At 37.6% G+C, this 16,135-nt stretch overlaps 2 protein-coding genes across 2 annotated transcripts in view; both read left to right on the forward strand.

Annotated features, from left to right (window-relative positions):
- ccdc33 (coiled-coil domain containing 33) overlaps positions 1-16,135 on the forward strand; it is a 116,231-nt gene that overhangs the window by 92,790 nt on the left and 7,306 nt on the right. Inside the window, exons 14-16 of the mRNA XM_073868846.1 lie at positions 10,001-10,173; positions 10,253-10,316; positions 13,761-13,956. Coding sequence (XP_073724947.1) covers positions 10,001-10,173; positions 10,253-10,316; positions 13,761-13,956 — 433 coding nt within the window. The remainder of the gene's footprint in view (positions 1-10,000; positions 10,174-10,252; positions 10,317-13,760; positions 13,957-16,135) is intronic.
- Positions 1,323-6,102, forward strand: LOC129433623 (uncharacterized). The gene is made up of 2 exons (XM_055192265.2): positions 1,323-1,531; positions 3,526-6,102. The coding sequence occupies exons 1-2, from the start codon at positions 1,369-1,371 to the stop codon at positions 5,766-5,768; spliced, it is 2,406 nt and encodes an 801-aa protein (XP_055048240.2). The 5' UTR covers positions 1,323-1,368; the 3' UTR covers positions 5,769-6,102.

Here is a 16,135-nt window from a genome sequence, read left to right on the forward strand (position 1 = left end):
GAGATCGGTTGAATCCAAAACAGTAAAAATCTAATGTTTAAAGGGGGGGGGGGGGGTTTCAATAGTATTTCAAGCATTTTGACTTATTAACACAGTAATAGAGTTGTTTCCTCATGCTAAAAGTATTTCTGTGCCGAATGCACTTCGTCAGGGTTCGTACAAGTTTCGGAAAGTTTTTTTCGATTACAGGTCCAACTCACGTTTCAGGGGTTTTCTATACGTATCACTTCTTTATATGGGCACTTCCCCTGGAAAACCCCGCCCACCCGTCAATCAGCGGGAGAGGCTAGAACTTAAAAACATTCACATCATGCGACAGCTTTGTTTAATTTCAAAACTCAACAATGGCAAGAATAAAGAAGTTTGTTTTTGGATGTAAGGAGAAGAAATCCAGCCTTATGAAAACAATAAATATAGTTTATTATCCGGGGTAGCAGCGGAGTTTTCTGTGTGTGTTTGATGCGCTGGATTTTCCCAACCGGGTCACAAGTTGCATGCGGTAATTAAGACTTCTGTCTTATGTTGTAGATACGCGCGTGCATATTATATAAATGACACGAACATGTAGTGAATCATAAGTTATAAGTGTTGTATAGTGTTGCATGACTCGTACTCGCTCCTCCCGCGGTAGTAACTCCTCGTTCTTCATTTTTTCGTACGTTATCGGAAAGATTCGGTAAAGCTAATCTTTCTTTTATAAATCGGATTAAACCAAAGACTGTCATACTACTCTTTAGGTACTCCAGATTAACTTCAGAAATGCAGAAACAGAGTGTGTTACGTGAGCTTTAACTCTAGGGAAGCTGGAAAATGAGCATATTTTCTAAAAAAAGTGGAGTGTCCCTTTAAAACACAATACATTTGTAAGAATATAATGCATTATAGTTTTTTTTTCATTGAACTTAAAAACATAATTTAGTTTTCCTATATTTCTGCTACTATAACTTACCTTTAGGTCTTTCTCATCCCACTCGGTCGGACAAAACTAGGCTTTCTCTGACCCTTATTAAGATTTACCATGGCTAAATTATAGTTAATGAAAGTGTAGTAGTAATCATGTTTCTGGCATATTGATTACCATATTATTACTACCTTGGTTAAACTATGGTTATTATAGTGAGACAGTAGGTTTATTATTAATACGGTTGAACAACAAATAAAACCAAAAATAGTTGCTATAGTTCACATAGCCTATATAGTTGAGTAAGCGAATTACATTTCAAAGCATGAATGAAATATACAGAAATATACAGAATGAAAAATGATGACAGAATTTTCATTTTTGGGCGAACTATCCCTTTAACATTTCATGTCTCGCGTGCACTGCAGACCTGTGTGTGAGTCTGCGCGTGTTTTTGAGATGACAACATGCCGGGCGGTTGCCGCTTCAATGTTCTTTGGCTTGATAATGAAAAATACAAGTTGTGGCTGAAACAAGGACCAGATCCTCGAGTTGCCTCATGTACAGTCTGCAAAAAGGACCTGCAGCTTTACACTATGGGAGAGGCTGCGCTGTCGAGCCACGTGAAAGGTAAGTTAAGCCTGGGAGAATTTAACAACAGGCTAACGTTATGTTACGTTGGTTATGCTATTGACTTACATATTCAAAGGGTTTAGTAAATACCAGCACGATTGCGATTTTGATTCCATAAAGAAGTCAATAAGTTGGTGTTATATTATATAATAATGTTAGGTGAGTTATATTTCACAGCTGTTTTGCTAACGCTAGTTGCACTTTTTGTCTCCTAGCAACATGCAGCGGCGCATTTCGTTATTGAATGCGTTAACGTTAGCTCTTACAAAACCCCTACTGCATTAGATGAATTGGCCGTTAAATGCAGTATGCATAAGTTACATTCCGAACATTCCAACAGTAACATCCGCTGTTTTTTTATAGTCGTGACCCGTATGTTTGTTGATTTGTGACGTAACAGTTACTAATAACAGCCACGCAAATACATTACTCGAGTATTGTTAAAGGAGTATAATTTAACCATGATGAACATATTTCTATATCACTTACACTTGAAAAGAGTGGCCCGGCTTACAGTTTTCTGAACTTGGCAATGCCATGGGATAGAAAAGTGTCCATCCCGCACATATCCAATCGGAAGCGATCATACCCAAGTCCTTCAGAGATCTCTTGATGTGTAAACTCTAGTAGCGCAATTGCGTCTCATAATGTGGCTGAAAAAAATACATCGTGAGCACAAATTCTTAAAGGAAAACACCACCGTTTTTAATATTTTACTATGTTCTTACCTCAACTTAGATTAATTAATACATACCTATCTGTATTTAACGCGTACACTTAATCTTTGTACAGAGCGTTGTGAATGTGTTAGCATTTAGCCTAGCCCCATTCATTCCTTAGGATCCAAACAGGGATGAATTTAGAAGCCACCAAACACTTCCATGTTTTCCCTATTTAAAGACTGTTGCATAAGTAGTTACACAGTAAGTATGGTGGCACAAAATAAAACGATGATTTTTTTTAAGCAGGAAAAAATGAGAACTATATTGTATGGCGGAAAAGCACTTCTGACTACTCCCCCTTTCGCTCAAATTTCTGTCAATATTACTGCGTGGTGAGAAAAGATAGGTATGTATTGATTTGTCTAAGTTGTGTAAAGAACAAAGTAAAATATTGAAAATCCTTTAAAAAAACTCCCATTTCTTATCTGGGAATATGTATTTCCTCATCCGGGAATAAATTTTGAAAGAGTTTTCAGAAGCTTGGTGGTGCTGATATGTGGTCAAGTGACCATGGTGTAGTTTGCTTTTAGCCTAATGCTGCGTTCAGACCGGTCGCGCTAGAGGTGTCAAGCGCGAGTGATTTCAATGTTAAGTCAATGTAAAGACACGTTGACGTGCGTCTGGAGGTCTCGCGCCACGAATGAGGTGTTTAGCGTGGTGCTTAGACGTGTTTCCACCTCATTCGCGCGTTTAGTTTGCGCAAATGGCGCGAATTGAGCATTGCCACAAGGAAACGCGGCAGTTGAAAATTTTGAACTTTGGTCGAAAAATTTGCCGCATTAACCATTCAGGAGCTTGGTAGTGACGTGATTACAGGAAGCAAGCGGAGTCGCAGAAGCCTCTCCCATGACACAGATTTCCGCGTGAATGTCTCTGACTAGAATTTCATGCGTGAATGAACAGAGTAAACTCAAAATGTTCAAGCGACAAAACTAGCCGCGGTAGACGCGAATTTGACGCCTCAAACCCAGCTGGTGTGAACCCACTGTAAGGGTAGCCCTTTATTTTTAGTTAAAAATAATAAAAGCTGTGTTAATTTGTAAAGATTCTTGATGGATAAAAACATGTGTCATATTTTTGTGTTGATCACAAAGCTCACGGTTTGCAATAATCCAAAAGCTTTTTAAAAAATCCCATTGACGTTTGTTGAGGGAACCCATGTGAAGCTTATTTCTGGGTTGGCCTACAAAAATACATCACTAAGACTAAGACATTTTCAGCATCTAACAATACATTTTAAAGCATTTCACTGTTTTTTGTGTTATTTAGGAAAAAAGCATCAAGATCTGATGAGAAGACTACAGAATCCAGGATCTTTATTTGAAGATTTTTTTCCGCAGACAAGCGATTCATCCGGCAGCACGGCTACATTCACACCATCAAGCAGCAGTGTGGCAAGAGTCTGTAAACTTGAATCAGCCGGTGAAGTATTAATAGGCGATCCATCTTTATCATTCCCAGGTTCATCTAATGAACACCAGTCAAACAACTTTAATCCTACACTTAAAGCAGAAATATGCTGGGCAATAAAAGTGGTCACCAGCCACTATTCCTACAAATCTTGTGAGGATGTGGGGGACCTTTTCCGAGCAATGTTTCCCGACAGTGCCATAGCAAACCAGTTTACTTGCGGGGAGAATAAAGCAGCATACCTAACTGTGTTTGGAATAGCTCCTTATTTCTCTTCACTAATGAAGACCGATGCCAAGAAAGAGTCTGGTTATGTACTTCAGTTTGATCAGTGTCTAAATCAGGAATTGAAAAAATGCCAGCTCGACACATACTTGAGATTCTGGAACGATAATAAAGTGACCTCAAGGTATCTCACATCTTTTTTCATGGCTCATTACACAGCAGAACCGATATATCAGATGGTTGAGACGGTGTGTTCGGATATTGGTTTCCAAAACTTGATTCAGCTGTCGATGGATGGTCCAAATGTGAATTCGAAGATCCTCTCCATGGCTCAGCAAAATATAGAAGACCAAACAGGCAAGAAAATGCTAAATGTAGGAAGTTTCGGTTTGCATATACTACACAATTCCTTTAGAGAAGGATGTGTATCCACAGACTGGGATCTGGAAAGTGCTCTCACAAGCCTTAACTGGCTTTTCAAGGATTTTCCAGTTTGTAGGGAGGATTATACAGAAGTCACCGGTTTCACAAGTTTCCCACTTGAATTCTGTAATGATCGATGGCTGGAAAATGTGGAGGTGGCTGAGCGGGCACTTCAAATTTTGCCTTCTCTAAAAATGTACATCAATGCTATCGAAGCAAAAACTGTAACAGAACCATCTACTAAGTCTTTCAGGACTGCCAAGATGATTGTCCAAGATGACCTTTTCCCAGCAAAGCTCAACTTCTTTATCATGGTGGCTCAGGAGATCACGCCGTTTTTGAAGTTATACCAGACTGACAAACCCATGCTACCGTTTCTGAGTGGGCATCTCACCGATATGCTGAGGAGTCTAATGGAAAAGTTTATCGAGCCCGGTGTTATGAAGAATGCAACTACCACCCTAAAGCTTCTTGAGGTCGACTATGCCAACCCGGTCAACCACATGGATGTTAACAAACTGCAAGTGGGATTCAACACCGGGCAAGTCCTGGAGGACTCAGGTGCTGATAGACTGACGTTGGAGTTTAGGCAGAACTGCCAGTTGTTTTTGCTGAAGATGGTCTCCATGCTTTTGGAAAAGTCTCCCCTCAAATATCTTCTCGTGAGAAGTCTGTCTGTCCTGGATCCAAGGGTGCTCATTGAAAACAAAGAGGAGGGCACCCAAAAATTCACCACTATTCTGCGGCTCCTTGTTGAAACTGGACGCATCGAAGAGAAATATTGTGATGAGATTCTCAAGGAGCTCGGTCACTTCTATGACCACGACCTGATGTGGGTGCCAGAATACTTTAGGAAATTTAATCCTGGAAGTGAAAGGTTGGATGAATTCTACCACGAACGTTTATCAAACAGAGCAGAGTATCAACATCTATGGGAGGTAGTCAAACTTATCCTGATCATTTCACATGGTCAAGCTTCTGCCGATAGAGGAATTTCTATCAACAAGGAGATGATGGTGGATAACCTAGAAGAACGTTCATTGATTGCCCATCAAGTTATCTGTGACCACGTCCAGAGTGTTGGAGGGCTGCTCAACGTAGTCTACACAAAGGAGCTACTCCTCTCAGCAGCCACGGCCAAGCACAAATATCACATGTACCTTGATGAACAAAGACGTTTAAAGCAAGAAGAACAGAAGGCACAGAAAAGGAAAGAACTAGTGGATGAGATTGCAGAGATAAAAGCCAAAAAGAAGAGAACGGAGGAGGATGTAAGGGTCCTCCTTATGTCTGCTGATCACATTGCAGAAAAAGCTGAGTCACAAGGAGAACTGACCTTAATCTCCAAGTCCAATGGCCTTCGAAGAGCTGCAAAAGAAAAGGAAAGAAGTCTGGAGATTTTGGAGAAACAGCTATCTGATAAACTAAAGGAACTGAGGGACCCTTTTCAATAGACTCTTTCATGTTTTATGTCTAAGCACTACTTTGGGTTTTTATAGCATTTTAGGGGATTCAGTAACTTGCATTACCAAATAAGTTATTGATAGCATATGTATTCATGTTAGTCGTGTTGCATAGCTGTTCATCAAGATAAGCAGAAGGCAGAGTAAGGAAAGAGAAGATATTGTTCATACATACTATATCAACTTAAGTTGATTTGTTTTCATTCTTACAAAATATATTATGCATTTTATTGAAATAGCTCAAAGAGCTGATTGACACTCTTCCACAAAAACTAATGGTTCTATTTTTACATTTACATTTTTCAATAAATAGTTTATTCATGTTTACGTGACTTGTTTTTTGAGTGATTGTTTTATGATGATGCATACATGTTATATAGCATGGGTCTTCAACAGGAAAACACTAGGCACGTAGGTTTTTGTCACATGACCTGTGGTGCGTTTGTGGCATTCTGAAAAGTTGAGATGTTTTAACTTGATGCGGTGTGGATGTGCCTGGACAACCGAGCGTTTTGCACCGCATGCGCGGCGCTTCCATTGTGAGTGCGCATATCGCGCGCCTACATATGAAATAACCAACTTGAGCGCGCAAAATATGCAATATGTGAACGGCCCCTCAAGGGGCCATGGTGTTTTTACCGGGAGTCAAATACTGTTTCATTTAAAAATTTTGTCATTAAAACGCGTCAATCAAAAACGCATTAATAGGCTAATAATAACAATTCCAAACTTGATTAAAATGAAGGTTCTTATGTTAAAATCTATTCAGTAAATGTAAAAATATTATGTAATGTAATACAGTATGTGATAATATCTTTAAAGGTAAGCATCATAACAAAGTATTTATTTCCAATATTAATTTGATACATGTATTGGGGGTCCATTAAAGAGGTCATTTCTTTGATCTTTGGTGTCCCTAGAGTAGGTATGTAAAGTTTTAGCACAAAATACCATATAGATAATTTATTATAACACATTAAAATTGCCACTTTGTAGGTGTTAGCTGCACTAAATGGCAGTGCTGTAATTGGATAGTGCAGATTAAGGGTTGGTATTATTCCCTTCTGACATCACAAGGGAAGCCAAATTTCAATCACTTTTTTACATGCTTGCAGAAAATGGTTTACCAAAACTATGTTACTGGGTTGATCTCTTTCACATTATCTAGGTTGATAGAAGCACTGGGGACCCAATTATAGCACTTAAACATGAAAAAAGTCAGATTTTCATGATATGTCCCCTTTAAGGGGTCCTGAAGGGGACTGAAAAGTCGTGAAACCATTAAACGAATATGTGTATGTGTTGTCCTGGTGAGGACCAAATGTTCCCACAAAAATAGTATAGTAATGTAGTAATGCTTTTAATTTTGTAACTTGTGGGGATATTTTTGTGGTCTCTATGAAGAAAACAGCTTATATGAAACTAAATTGTTTATTTGAAAATGCAAAAATAAAAAACGTTTTCTGTGAGAATTAGTGAATGAAATATATATAATCTGTACAGTATAATATATTACAATACAATATGCCTATGGAGAGTCCCCATATACAGCAAGGTAATGGAAAAGGTTCAGAATGCTTCCTGAAAATAGCTTGCGTATTTTCTGAATTTGTCTTTGGAAAGGTGTACGAACTCTGCCATGTAAATGACCTCTATTAATAGTGCATTGAATAAGAGTTGATATGTAAATTTAAATTACACATCAAACTCCTATTTTAAGTAAACTAGAAAGTGTCCTTTACTATTCAAAAAAGTATAGTCAGATAATCTTCCAAATGATTTATGCTGAATGAATATGAATGAGCAGTAACCTTTGGCATGGGGAGAGAAACACATATTGTATTCAGATATGGACGGGTATCTTGCTGTGTTCAGAATGAGGAACAAGCAGCTCACAGCATGAACACAGGTCAATATGAGTCACTGCTCATCAATCTCCTGCTACCAGAGCCTTTTCATTCACTAATATTGATTTAACATGGCCTATCATGTCACAAACTGGGCTCTTTCTAGATAACATTAATAAGGCTTGGAGAAAAAAAAGTAAAATTTACAAGAATTTATAGTAAAAAAAAAAAAAGTATTTTTATTTAAGTGGAGTACTTGAGTTTTACAAATTTTATAATTGAAAACTTTTGAATCTTCCAAATTCAGAAATGTAATTTGTATTGCACTTGAATTGTATTAAAACTTATAATCATGTCATTCATAAGGAATTTATATTATGACCAAATCAAAAAGACATACGTCCAGTTAGGACGTGTTATGAATGTATGGATTTGTTTATGTTTGTTGCTTTACATTTGTCAAACATTTGTATTATTCATATTCAAAAAATTTCTGTAGAAATTACAGTACAACTAGCTGCCAGTAACTTACTGTAGATTTTACACTTATGTTATTAACTAGCAACAGTCTATTCAAAGTTAAATGAACATGAAACATTTTTAGACGTTATCTTCTACAGTAAGTTACTGGCAACCAGCTGCATAATTACAGCTAATTTTTTACAGTGTTGTATTGTATTGTATTGTATGACTGCATGTAAACTGGGTCGTCAGTGTGTATAGCAGATATAAAAGTTGCTAGGCAGGATTTGTGTTGTGGTAACCCGGTCTCAGAGCTCTGTGTTTTCCAGCAACCCGTTTAATATTCCTGATAAGAGCTCACAACATTACAGACTAATGCAGAAAACACAGAATGAGTCTGCAGGTGATACGGTAAGCTGTCTGCAGATGCTGATGGACTTAAGTGGCTGATCTCAGAACAGATCTTATCTCTTGTTATAAAGGATTTTGTTAGGATTGAGATGAAATGGTGGTCCTTGTTGAGTGGTCTTGTAAGGATGTTTGTACTCAGAGAGGAAAACACAAGGGAGTGTCTGTTTGAACAAGATGGGCTGGTGGTACTGTAGTTATAGAGGGGTTGTTTGGTACCTGGCAACTGCGACTTTTTGGACTTTATATGCACATGTTGTGTACTGCTACATTTCTGAAAATGAACAAGTATTACAGGCCAGTGACACGCTCTGTAAGTACAGGAGGTTTTTTGATATTAAAGCATGTGTATTTTATGTTATTTGCACATTCTGTGTTGAATTTTACATTGTTAGCTGAAGAAATGTTATGTGATGTTGTTAACTAAAAGCAAAAGGAATAAAAACATATCTGTTAATTAAAATATACTGTAAAAGTAGGCCAAATTTTAGTTGAAACAATTTTCAAAAACTTGAAATGTTGCCTTAGCAATAGTCTGAAAAAAGTTTAAGCTGAGGCACAAATATTATTAACTAAATAATTATTAACAAACTGAAATAAAATGAAACATAAATAACAAAGTTAGGTAAAAAATCATTTTTTAAAAATTCCTAAAATGACAATGCTCATAGCAAAATTACTAAACTAAAATTATCATGAAAACTAAAAATATAAACACAATGGTTAATTTAATTAAATATTAAAATAAAAACAAAACTATAATAACCCTGGTAATAATGTTCCTTTAGTTCAACTTGTATATCATTATGCTATAGCAACACCAAGATCCTTTTTTTTAGTTTTAGTCCTAAAAAAAAGTTACCACCAGTACCACTAGTTTTAAATCATTGATAAAAGCTTATCTCCTCAATACGGAATTCTTAGGTGATTAAAATCTAGATGTGTATATTTTTTTATGTTGTATGTGTTATGTTTTATGTTTTGTATTTGATATTTTAATTAGGCCTTGAATTTTATGTCTATTTTAATGTACAGCACTTTGGACAACTTTGGTTGTATTGAAATGTGCTTTATAAATAATACATACAAAATACAAATACAAAAAAAATTTACTGGTAAAATGTTTAACTTAAATACACTTTTATTCACAATGTATAGACCGTTTTATCGGGCGCACGTGCAGTAACGCGAAAAGCGGGTCTAAACTTTACTTCCGGTTTCTATTTGTTTAATAGTCTGACTAGTTGCTGAAACTGAACTCTTGAACAAATACCTCGTCGAAAATAACAAATGTTTTGGGTTCCTATGTAATCTACGTGTTGTTTAATTTGCTTGCTATTTAAATAAACTACTTTAAAAGGACTTTTTTGTTATTTATTCTTCGCGGAGTTTACCGTAAGTTACGTGAGGACCACGAAAGCCGCTTGTTTATGTTGTTACTGCTAAAAGCATCTATAAAAGCACAGTTTTTACACAGTTTTTTTGTCTGTTTGTGTTTTTACACAGTTGGAAAAAGATTTATATGATTTGCCGTCACATGATGCAATTTCCAGTATCTTGTCAGAGTACCTTCATATCAACAACAAGCCAAAAGCTGCGATCAAGACCGAATCTACAAGACAGGAAAAAACAAACCCTCTGCTCAACCGAACTTTTGACGTACATCCACTGCACAATATGTAAAAGATAATCACATTAAGGGTTATTAGACATATTAGTTACAGTTCAGTGATCTCATTTGTGGCCTTTATTTTTTAGTCTCCCTGTGCCTGATTTACAAAATGATCAGCAGGCGACTGAAGTCACTGAACATCAAACCAAAGTAAGTATCACAAAGGTAGATCACATTATATATGCTTAAAGGGACCGTTCACCCAAAAATAAAAATTATGTCATTATTTACTCACCCTCATGTTGTTACAACCCTGTATGCATTTCTTTGTTCTGCTGAACACAAAGAAAGATATTTGTAATAAAGCAGGAAACAGAAGCACAATTGACTTCAATAGTAGGAAAAAATACTACTATGGATGTCAATGGTGCTCAAAAACATTTGGTTACAAACATTGCATAAAATATCTTCCTTTGTGTTTAGCACAACAGTTTGTAACAACATGAGGGTGAGTAAAAGATTTTTGGGTGAACTTTTTAAGATATCCCAGAAATTCTTCATTCCTCCTCTCAAAAATTCCTCTTGATCATCAACATGTAATGAAAAGGGGGGCGGTGGCTTCTTTAGTGGCTCTGCCACCCTGCACATCCTCATCACACTGCCGGTCTTGGTCATTGCCGCACCCCTCCTCTCTCATGCCCACTTCAGTCTGGAGCCAGGATGAACTATTAAATGGCCGACTATGATGTGAAGGGAGCCGTCCGATCTATGACAACCACATTATAGGTCATACCAGCTCGAATCTCCCACTCAGACAGGAAGGGTAAATCTGAAATCAATGACACCGCAATAATACCATGCAACAAAGTGGATGCCCATCGAAATAATGGCACAATCTGGGCGAAAGTTGTTACAGACAGCGCAGAATAATTATGCAGGCTGTCTCTCTCTTGGATTGATCAGTCTCCTTCTCTCAAAGGATAATGAATATTATCGTAATTTACTCCTCATGCCATCACAGATGTTTATGATTTCTTCAGGCGAACATAAATTCATAATTTTTTATATTAAAATGTTATCTTATATGGAGCTTAACATGGTGAAGCCCTACAAAGCCAACATGATCTCATGGAAATATTTGATCACTTTCTATGTCACGGAATTCAGCTTTTTTCCATGTCACTCCCACGGATTTCTCGTGTCATTTTATGTATTGTTTTCTCATAGTTTTTCCTATTTTCAAATCATTGTCGCTTGTGGCTAGATTCGGGGTTTGGGTTAGGATGTACTTTCAGGGTTCCCACACCTTAGTTAACTTCAAATTCAAGGACCTTTCAAGGACTTTCCAGGTCCAATACCCTCAAATTCGAGGACAAATGTGGGGACACATTTCAAGTTAGAGGAAGGTTACATTGTGTTATCTTTAAAGATACATTGTTACAGTTCTCTTTCTGCGGTGACACTTTGGGGACGCCTCCAGGGGTAAGTGCGTCTGAATGTGTATATCAAATTCAACCAATGGTGAAGCTTAACGACAAAGACAGGGTGACGCGGGAGCCGGGAAGTATATCGCTATCTAAAATATTGGCAAAGACGGCATTACAGGGACGCAGGAAGTATGGCAAGGGAGACGCAGCGACTCGTTCCCTTCTCAGGGAACAACAGTTACATACGTAACCAGAGACGTTTTCATGTGTAAAACACAACTATGCAAAAAAGCATTTCGGTATGAATCAACATTCGCGTACAGAAGATATAAGCATTTAAAGCGAACAGTTTAGCACGTGTGCTTAAAAAGCCTAGAATTTTAATGATATTATTCTACACTACACAGGGAATAATATGGATTTTAATAGCATAAAATAGATTCAAGCACTTTCAATGACCTGTATCTATGTATGTATATTTTCAAAAACTTCCCAGGACCTTGAATTTTCCACCCAGATTCACAAACTTTCAAGGATTTCAAGGACCCGTGGGAACCCTGTACTTTTATGTATTGGTTTCTACATGTTTCTTCCACTTTTAAAACGATTTGGGTTTGGGTTAGGATGTTTAAAAATGTAACGGAAAGTGATTCTAACCCCAATCTCAAGCAACAATGGTAAGAAAATAGTAAAAAACAATGAGAAAACAATACATAAAATGACACGAGAAATCCGTGGGAGTGACACGGAAAAGACATCCGTGCTCCCAGCACAGAAAAAAGCTGAATTCCGTGGACACGGATAGTGATTAAATTTTCCGTGACTATAACACGGATTTTCGTGAGATCAGGCTGACAAAGCACATACAATACATCAATCATGAAAGTTATCCAGAAAATATAGCTTTTTTAGCGATCAATACGTTGTGTAACATACAAATTAGTGCAGTAAGTTCAAATATGATTTGATTTATGAATATTCACATCACTATAGTTGACTTCAAACAGAAAGCCCTTGGCTCCCATCTCAAGGTGACCTCGTCTATTGTTTTCATTCGAAGGGATGATAAAATGGAAATACAGTATTGGCTTTTCTTGGCTCTTATCATCACCACAGAATCATCGCAGTGCACCCCGCTGAGAGAGAGAGAGAGAAAGAGAGACACATATGTTTTTATAATGTGATTGTATGGAGTCTATCCACCAAGGCCCCGATCTTCTGCCGTCTGCGGGGACCAATCTCACTCCATTCACTTTTCTTTGGATCTGGATGACCTCCCCCCTCGTCTCCGCCCCTCTACGGGTCCCATCTCATCACTGATCATCATTCTCACCTTGCACGTGTGCCCTTTCAATTAAGCGCTCAATTTCTTTCAGATGACCCTAGGGAGACACGCACACACTGGCCCAGATTGGAGTTGTCTCTTCCAACCCCTCCCATTTTGACGCCCCCGATTCAGTCAATCCCCCATCCTACGCACAGTGACCCCAAATGATACAGATGAAAGGGGAGAAGTGTCCCTTGCATGTCGCATGACATGCGGATAACACAACAGGACAAAAGGATGTCTGAAAGTGCACAGATTCCCACAATGCCCCTGATCTGTAGACGATATCACAATGCTAAAGATAAAGACATCCATTGTTTTACTGTTTTTAAATAGCTTGAGTGATATTTTTCCAGCTCTGTCTGGCTTATATATATATATAGATGTTACTGTCTGTCTTTATGTTTTGATCTGGATCCAGCACTTTTGCAGAAATATGAACACTTTTGACCTGGCAGATCTTTGTGTGCTTACTGCCTGCGGCTCCAGTCTGGGAATCGATTGCATTGTACTGTAGTAAGAGTCAAGCTATTGTTGCACAGACGGCTAACCACGCTCTCTTCATCTCTAAAAGCGTTTAGGCGTAGCATTTAAAATCAATGTCAAATTTGCAGCTGTAAACAAATGTTGCATGAAAACAGACACCATCTAATCCTGTTTTGGCACCGTGAGGTCCCCGTGCCCAAGCAGACGCCTTGATTGAATAACAGGACTTTGATTCCCCCTAGTGGCATTGTGTTGTAACTACCACTCATGGATATTGTTTGAAATGAACATTTATATTAATGCTACACGCTTTTATCCAAAGCAAGTGACTTACAGTGCATTCAGTCCATACATTTAATCAGTATGTTTGTACACCCATGAACTTTGCACTGCTAATGTAATGCTTTCCTATAGGAGTTGGAGAACTACCGTACAGCTATGCATAAGATGGCAGATGACATCATCGTCCTGCGCTCTCAGGTGAGCAGTCTGGAGACTGAGAACAGTCAGTTGAGGCGGGACTTCTCCCTGCATCAGGACCTGGGCCGCACCCTACTGGATGATACAGATGTTGACGTCATGACCAAGACTGAGATCGCTGACCGGATCGGTATAGTTTCTCCTGTTATAATCGTATTATTTACTTTACCAGTTTACATTACCTGATCTCAAATTTTGTGTTTTAATAATGACCCCGCAAACTGATCTTGTAAAGGGAAAAATGATATAGACACATCTATATTGCTGACTTTAGGAAGAATAAATGAAGTTAAACTAATCCAGGTTTCATATCCTCACAGCTGTGTTGAGGATTAATAAAACTTCTCATTTAGCTAAAGGAATCTGATAAGCACTCGCTGTCTTATCTGCTGAAGGACAGCGTGTGTCCCTCACACACGCAAGGCTCTATTTAAAGGACACGTTAAAGACCTTTGAGGCCTTCAAAGCAAACGCAGGCTTTAATTTCCTCTGCGTGGGAATTGCGTCCGATAACGCCTGGAATGTTTTCTCCGAAAACATCTCTGCTGTGTCACGGCCAAACTGCTGATGTTTGTGAAAACATTTAAAGCGGTTTGACTTTCAGATTAGTTCAGAATCCATCATTCAGCGGTCTTGAATTTAGTAAATACAGACGTTTTGTATTCAAAACCCACTGGGATTTTTACAACATTAAATACGACACTATAGAGAGTTTATAATGACATTGCATCGTATAAGAAACTATACAATATCCAATGCATTTTTCAACTCTTTCTTTTCAAATCCACTCATTCATTAGTAGAGACTACAAGATGGGAAAAATGGAGTCAGATGTGGGTTTTGGCTAGAAACAAACAAAATAGGCCATTAAGAAAAAAATAAGTTCAGACCTTTTCTTTTAGAAATAAATCAGAGACACCGCTAACAGTAACCTGCACATTGTCAATTTATTAATTTCCCAAAGTATCACATTAATTGCTAAAATATTAAACACTATGTCTAATAAGGATTTTTCACAATGGGAACTGACAACACTTCGAATGCTGCACCTGCGGCCGCCTGCGACTCACAGTTTGATTCAATCTCCGTCATTTTACGCTAAATTATACAGTAAACTGTCCAAACTTAATTATATACTCGGATGCCAATATGAGTTGTTTTAAATTACTAATTGGTCATTCAGAGAACTTAAATTGTTTTATATGAAACATTTTCTGAGTCCAGACCTCGGTGGCCTTTGGCTTTGAGGTACTAATACTGTTTAGGTGCAAAGGTGTACTTTTCAAAAAGGGGTACCACCCCAGTGACCGCTAGGGAGCTTTTTGTGACCATTTTTTTTCTGACAATGTACACACTAGTGTTGTAGTTCTCGAGACCGGTCTCAAGACCACTTTTTAAAGGTCTTAGTCTCGTCTCGGTCTCAGACAAAGAGGACTCGGAATTTTATTTCAAGACCGGTCAAGACCACAACTGATGGCACACTGCAAAAAAAATATTTTCAAGGAAAAAAATCTTTGTATTTTTGTCTTGTTTTCAGGAAAAATATCTAAAAATTCTTAAATTAAGATGCTTTTCCTTGAGGAACAAAACGGCCCAAGAAAATAAGTCTAGTTTTTAGAGCAAAAATTTCAAATTTAAAGGTGCAGTGTGTAGATTTTAGCGGCAGCCAGCAGTGAGATCGTGAATTGCAACCAGTTCATCATTCACCGAACTGCATAGAGAAGCTACGGTAGCCACCACAGGACAAACATGTCGTCGTCTAAATCAAAATACAGTAGTGACAAAATGCGCTCTCTAGAGCAGTTTGTCTGTTTAGGGCTACTGTAGAAACATGGCGGCACAAAATGGTGACTTCCATGTAAGGGGGCCGCGGTGTAGATAAAAACGTCTCATTCTAAGGTATTAAAAGCAATACAGTTCATTATTTAAGGTCTTTATACACCACTGATAATATAGTTATGGATATTATATTGCATTTCTGTCAAAAGATCCTTCTAAAAGTTACACACTGCACCTTTAAGTGATTTTGTGCATGAAACAAGAAAAAAAATGTGCTAATGGGGTAAGCTAATTTTTCTTGAATTTAGTGTTTAAGAAAAAGGTTCAAGATTTTTTTGTTTACCCCATTGGCAGATTTTTTTGCTTGTTTTATTCACAAAATCACTTAAATTTGATATTTTTGGTCTAAAAACAAGACTTATTTTCTTGGGTATTTTCTTGCTCATCAAAAAAGCATCTTAATTTAAGAATTTTTAGATATATTTACTAAAAAAGACAAAAATACTAAGAACATTTTTTCTTGAAAATAT

This window comes from Misgurnus anguillicaudatus, chromosome 6 (assembly GCF_027580225.2).
Source record: "Misgurnus anguillicaudatus chromosome 6, ASM2758022v2, whole genome shotgun sequence".
In the NCBI taxonomy this organism is placed as follows: domain Eukaryota; kingdom Metazoa; phylum Chordata; class Actinopteri; order Cypriniformes; family Cobitidae; genus Misgurnus; species Misgurnus anguillicaudatus.

Coding starts and splice junctions, on each gene's coding strand:
- LOC129433623 (XM_055192265.2), top strand. CDS start 1,369: ATGCCGGGCGGTTGCCGCTTCAATGTTCTTTGGCTTGATAATGAAAAA. Junction 1,532..3,525: donor GCTGTCGAGCCACGTGAAAG/GTAAGTTAAGCC, acceptor TGTGTTATTTAG/GAAAAAAGCATCAAGATCTG.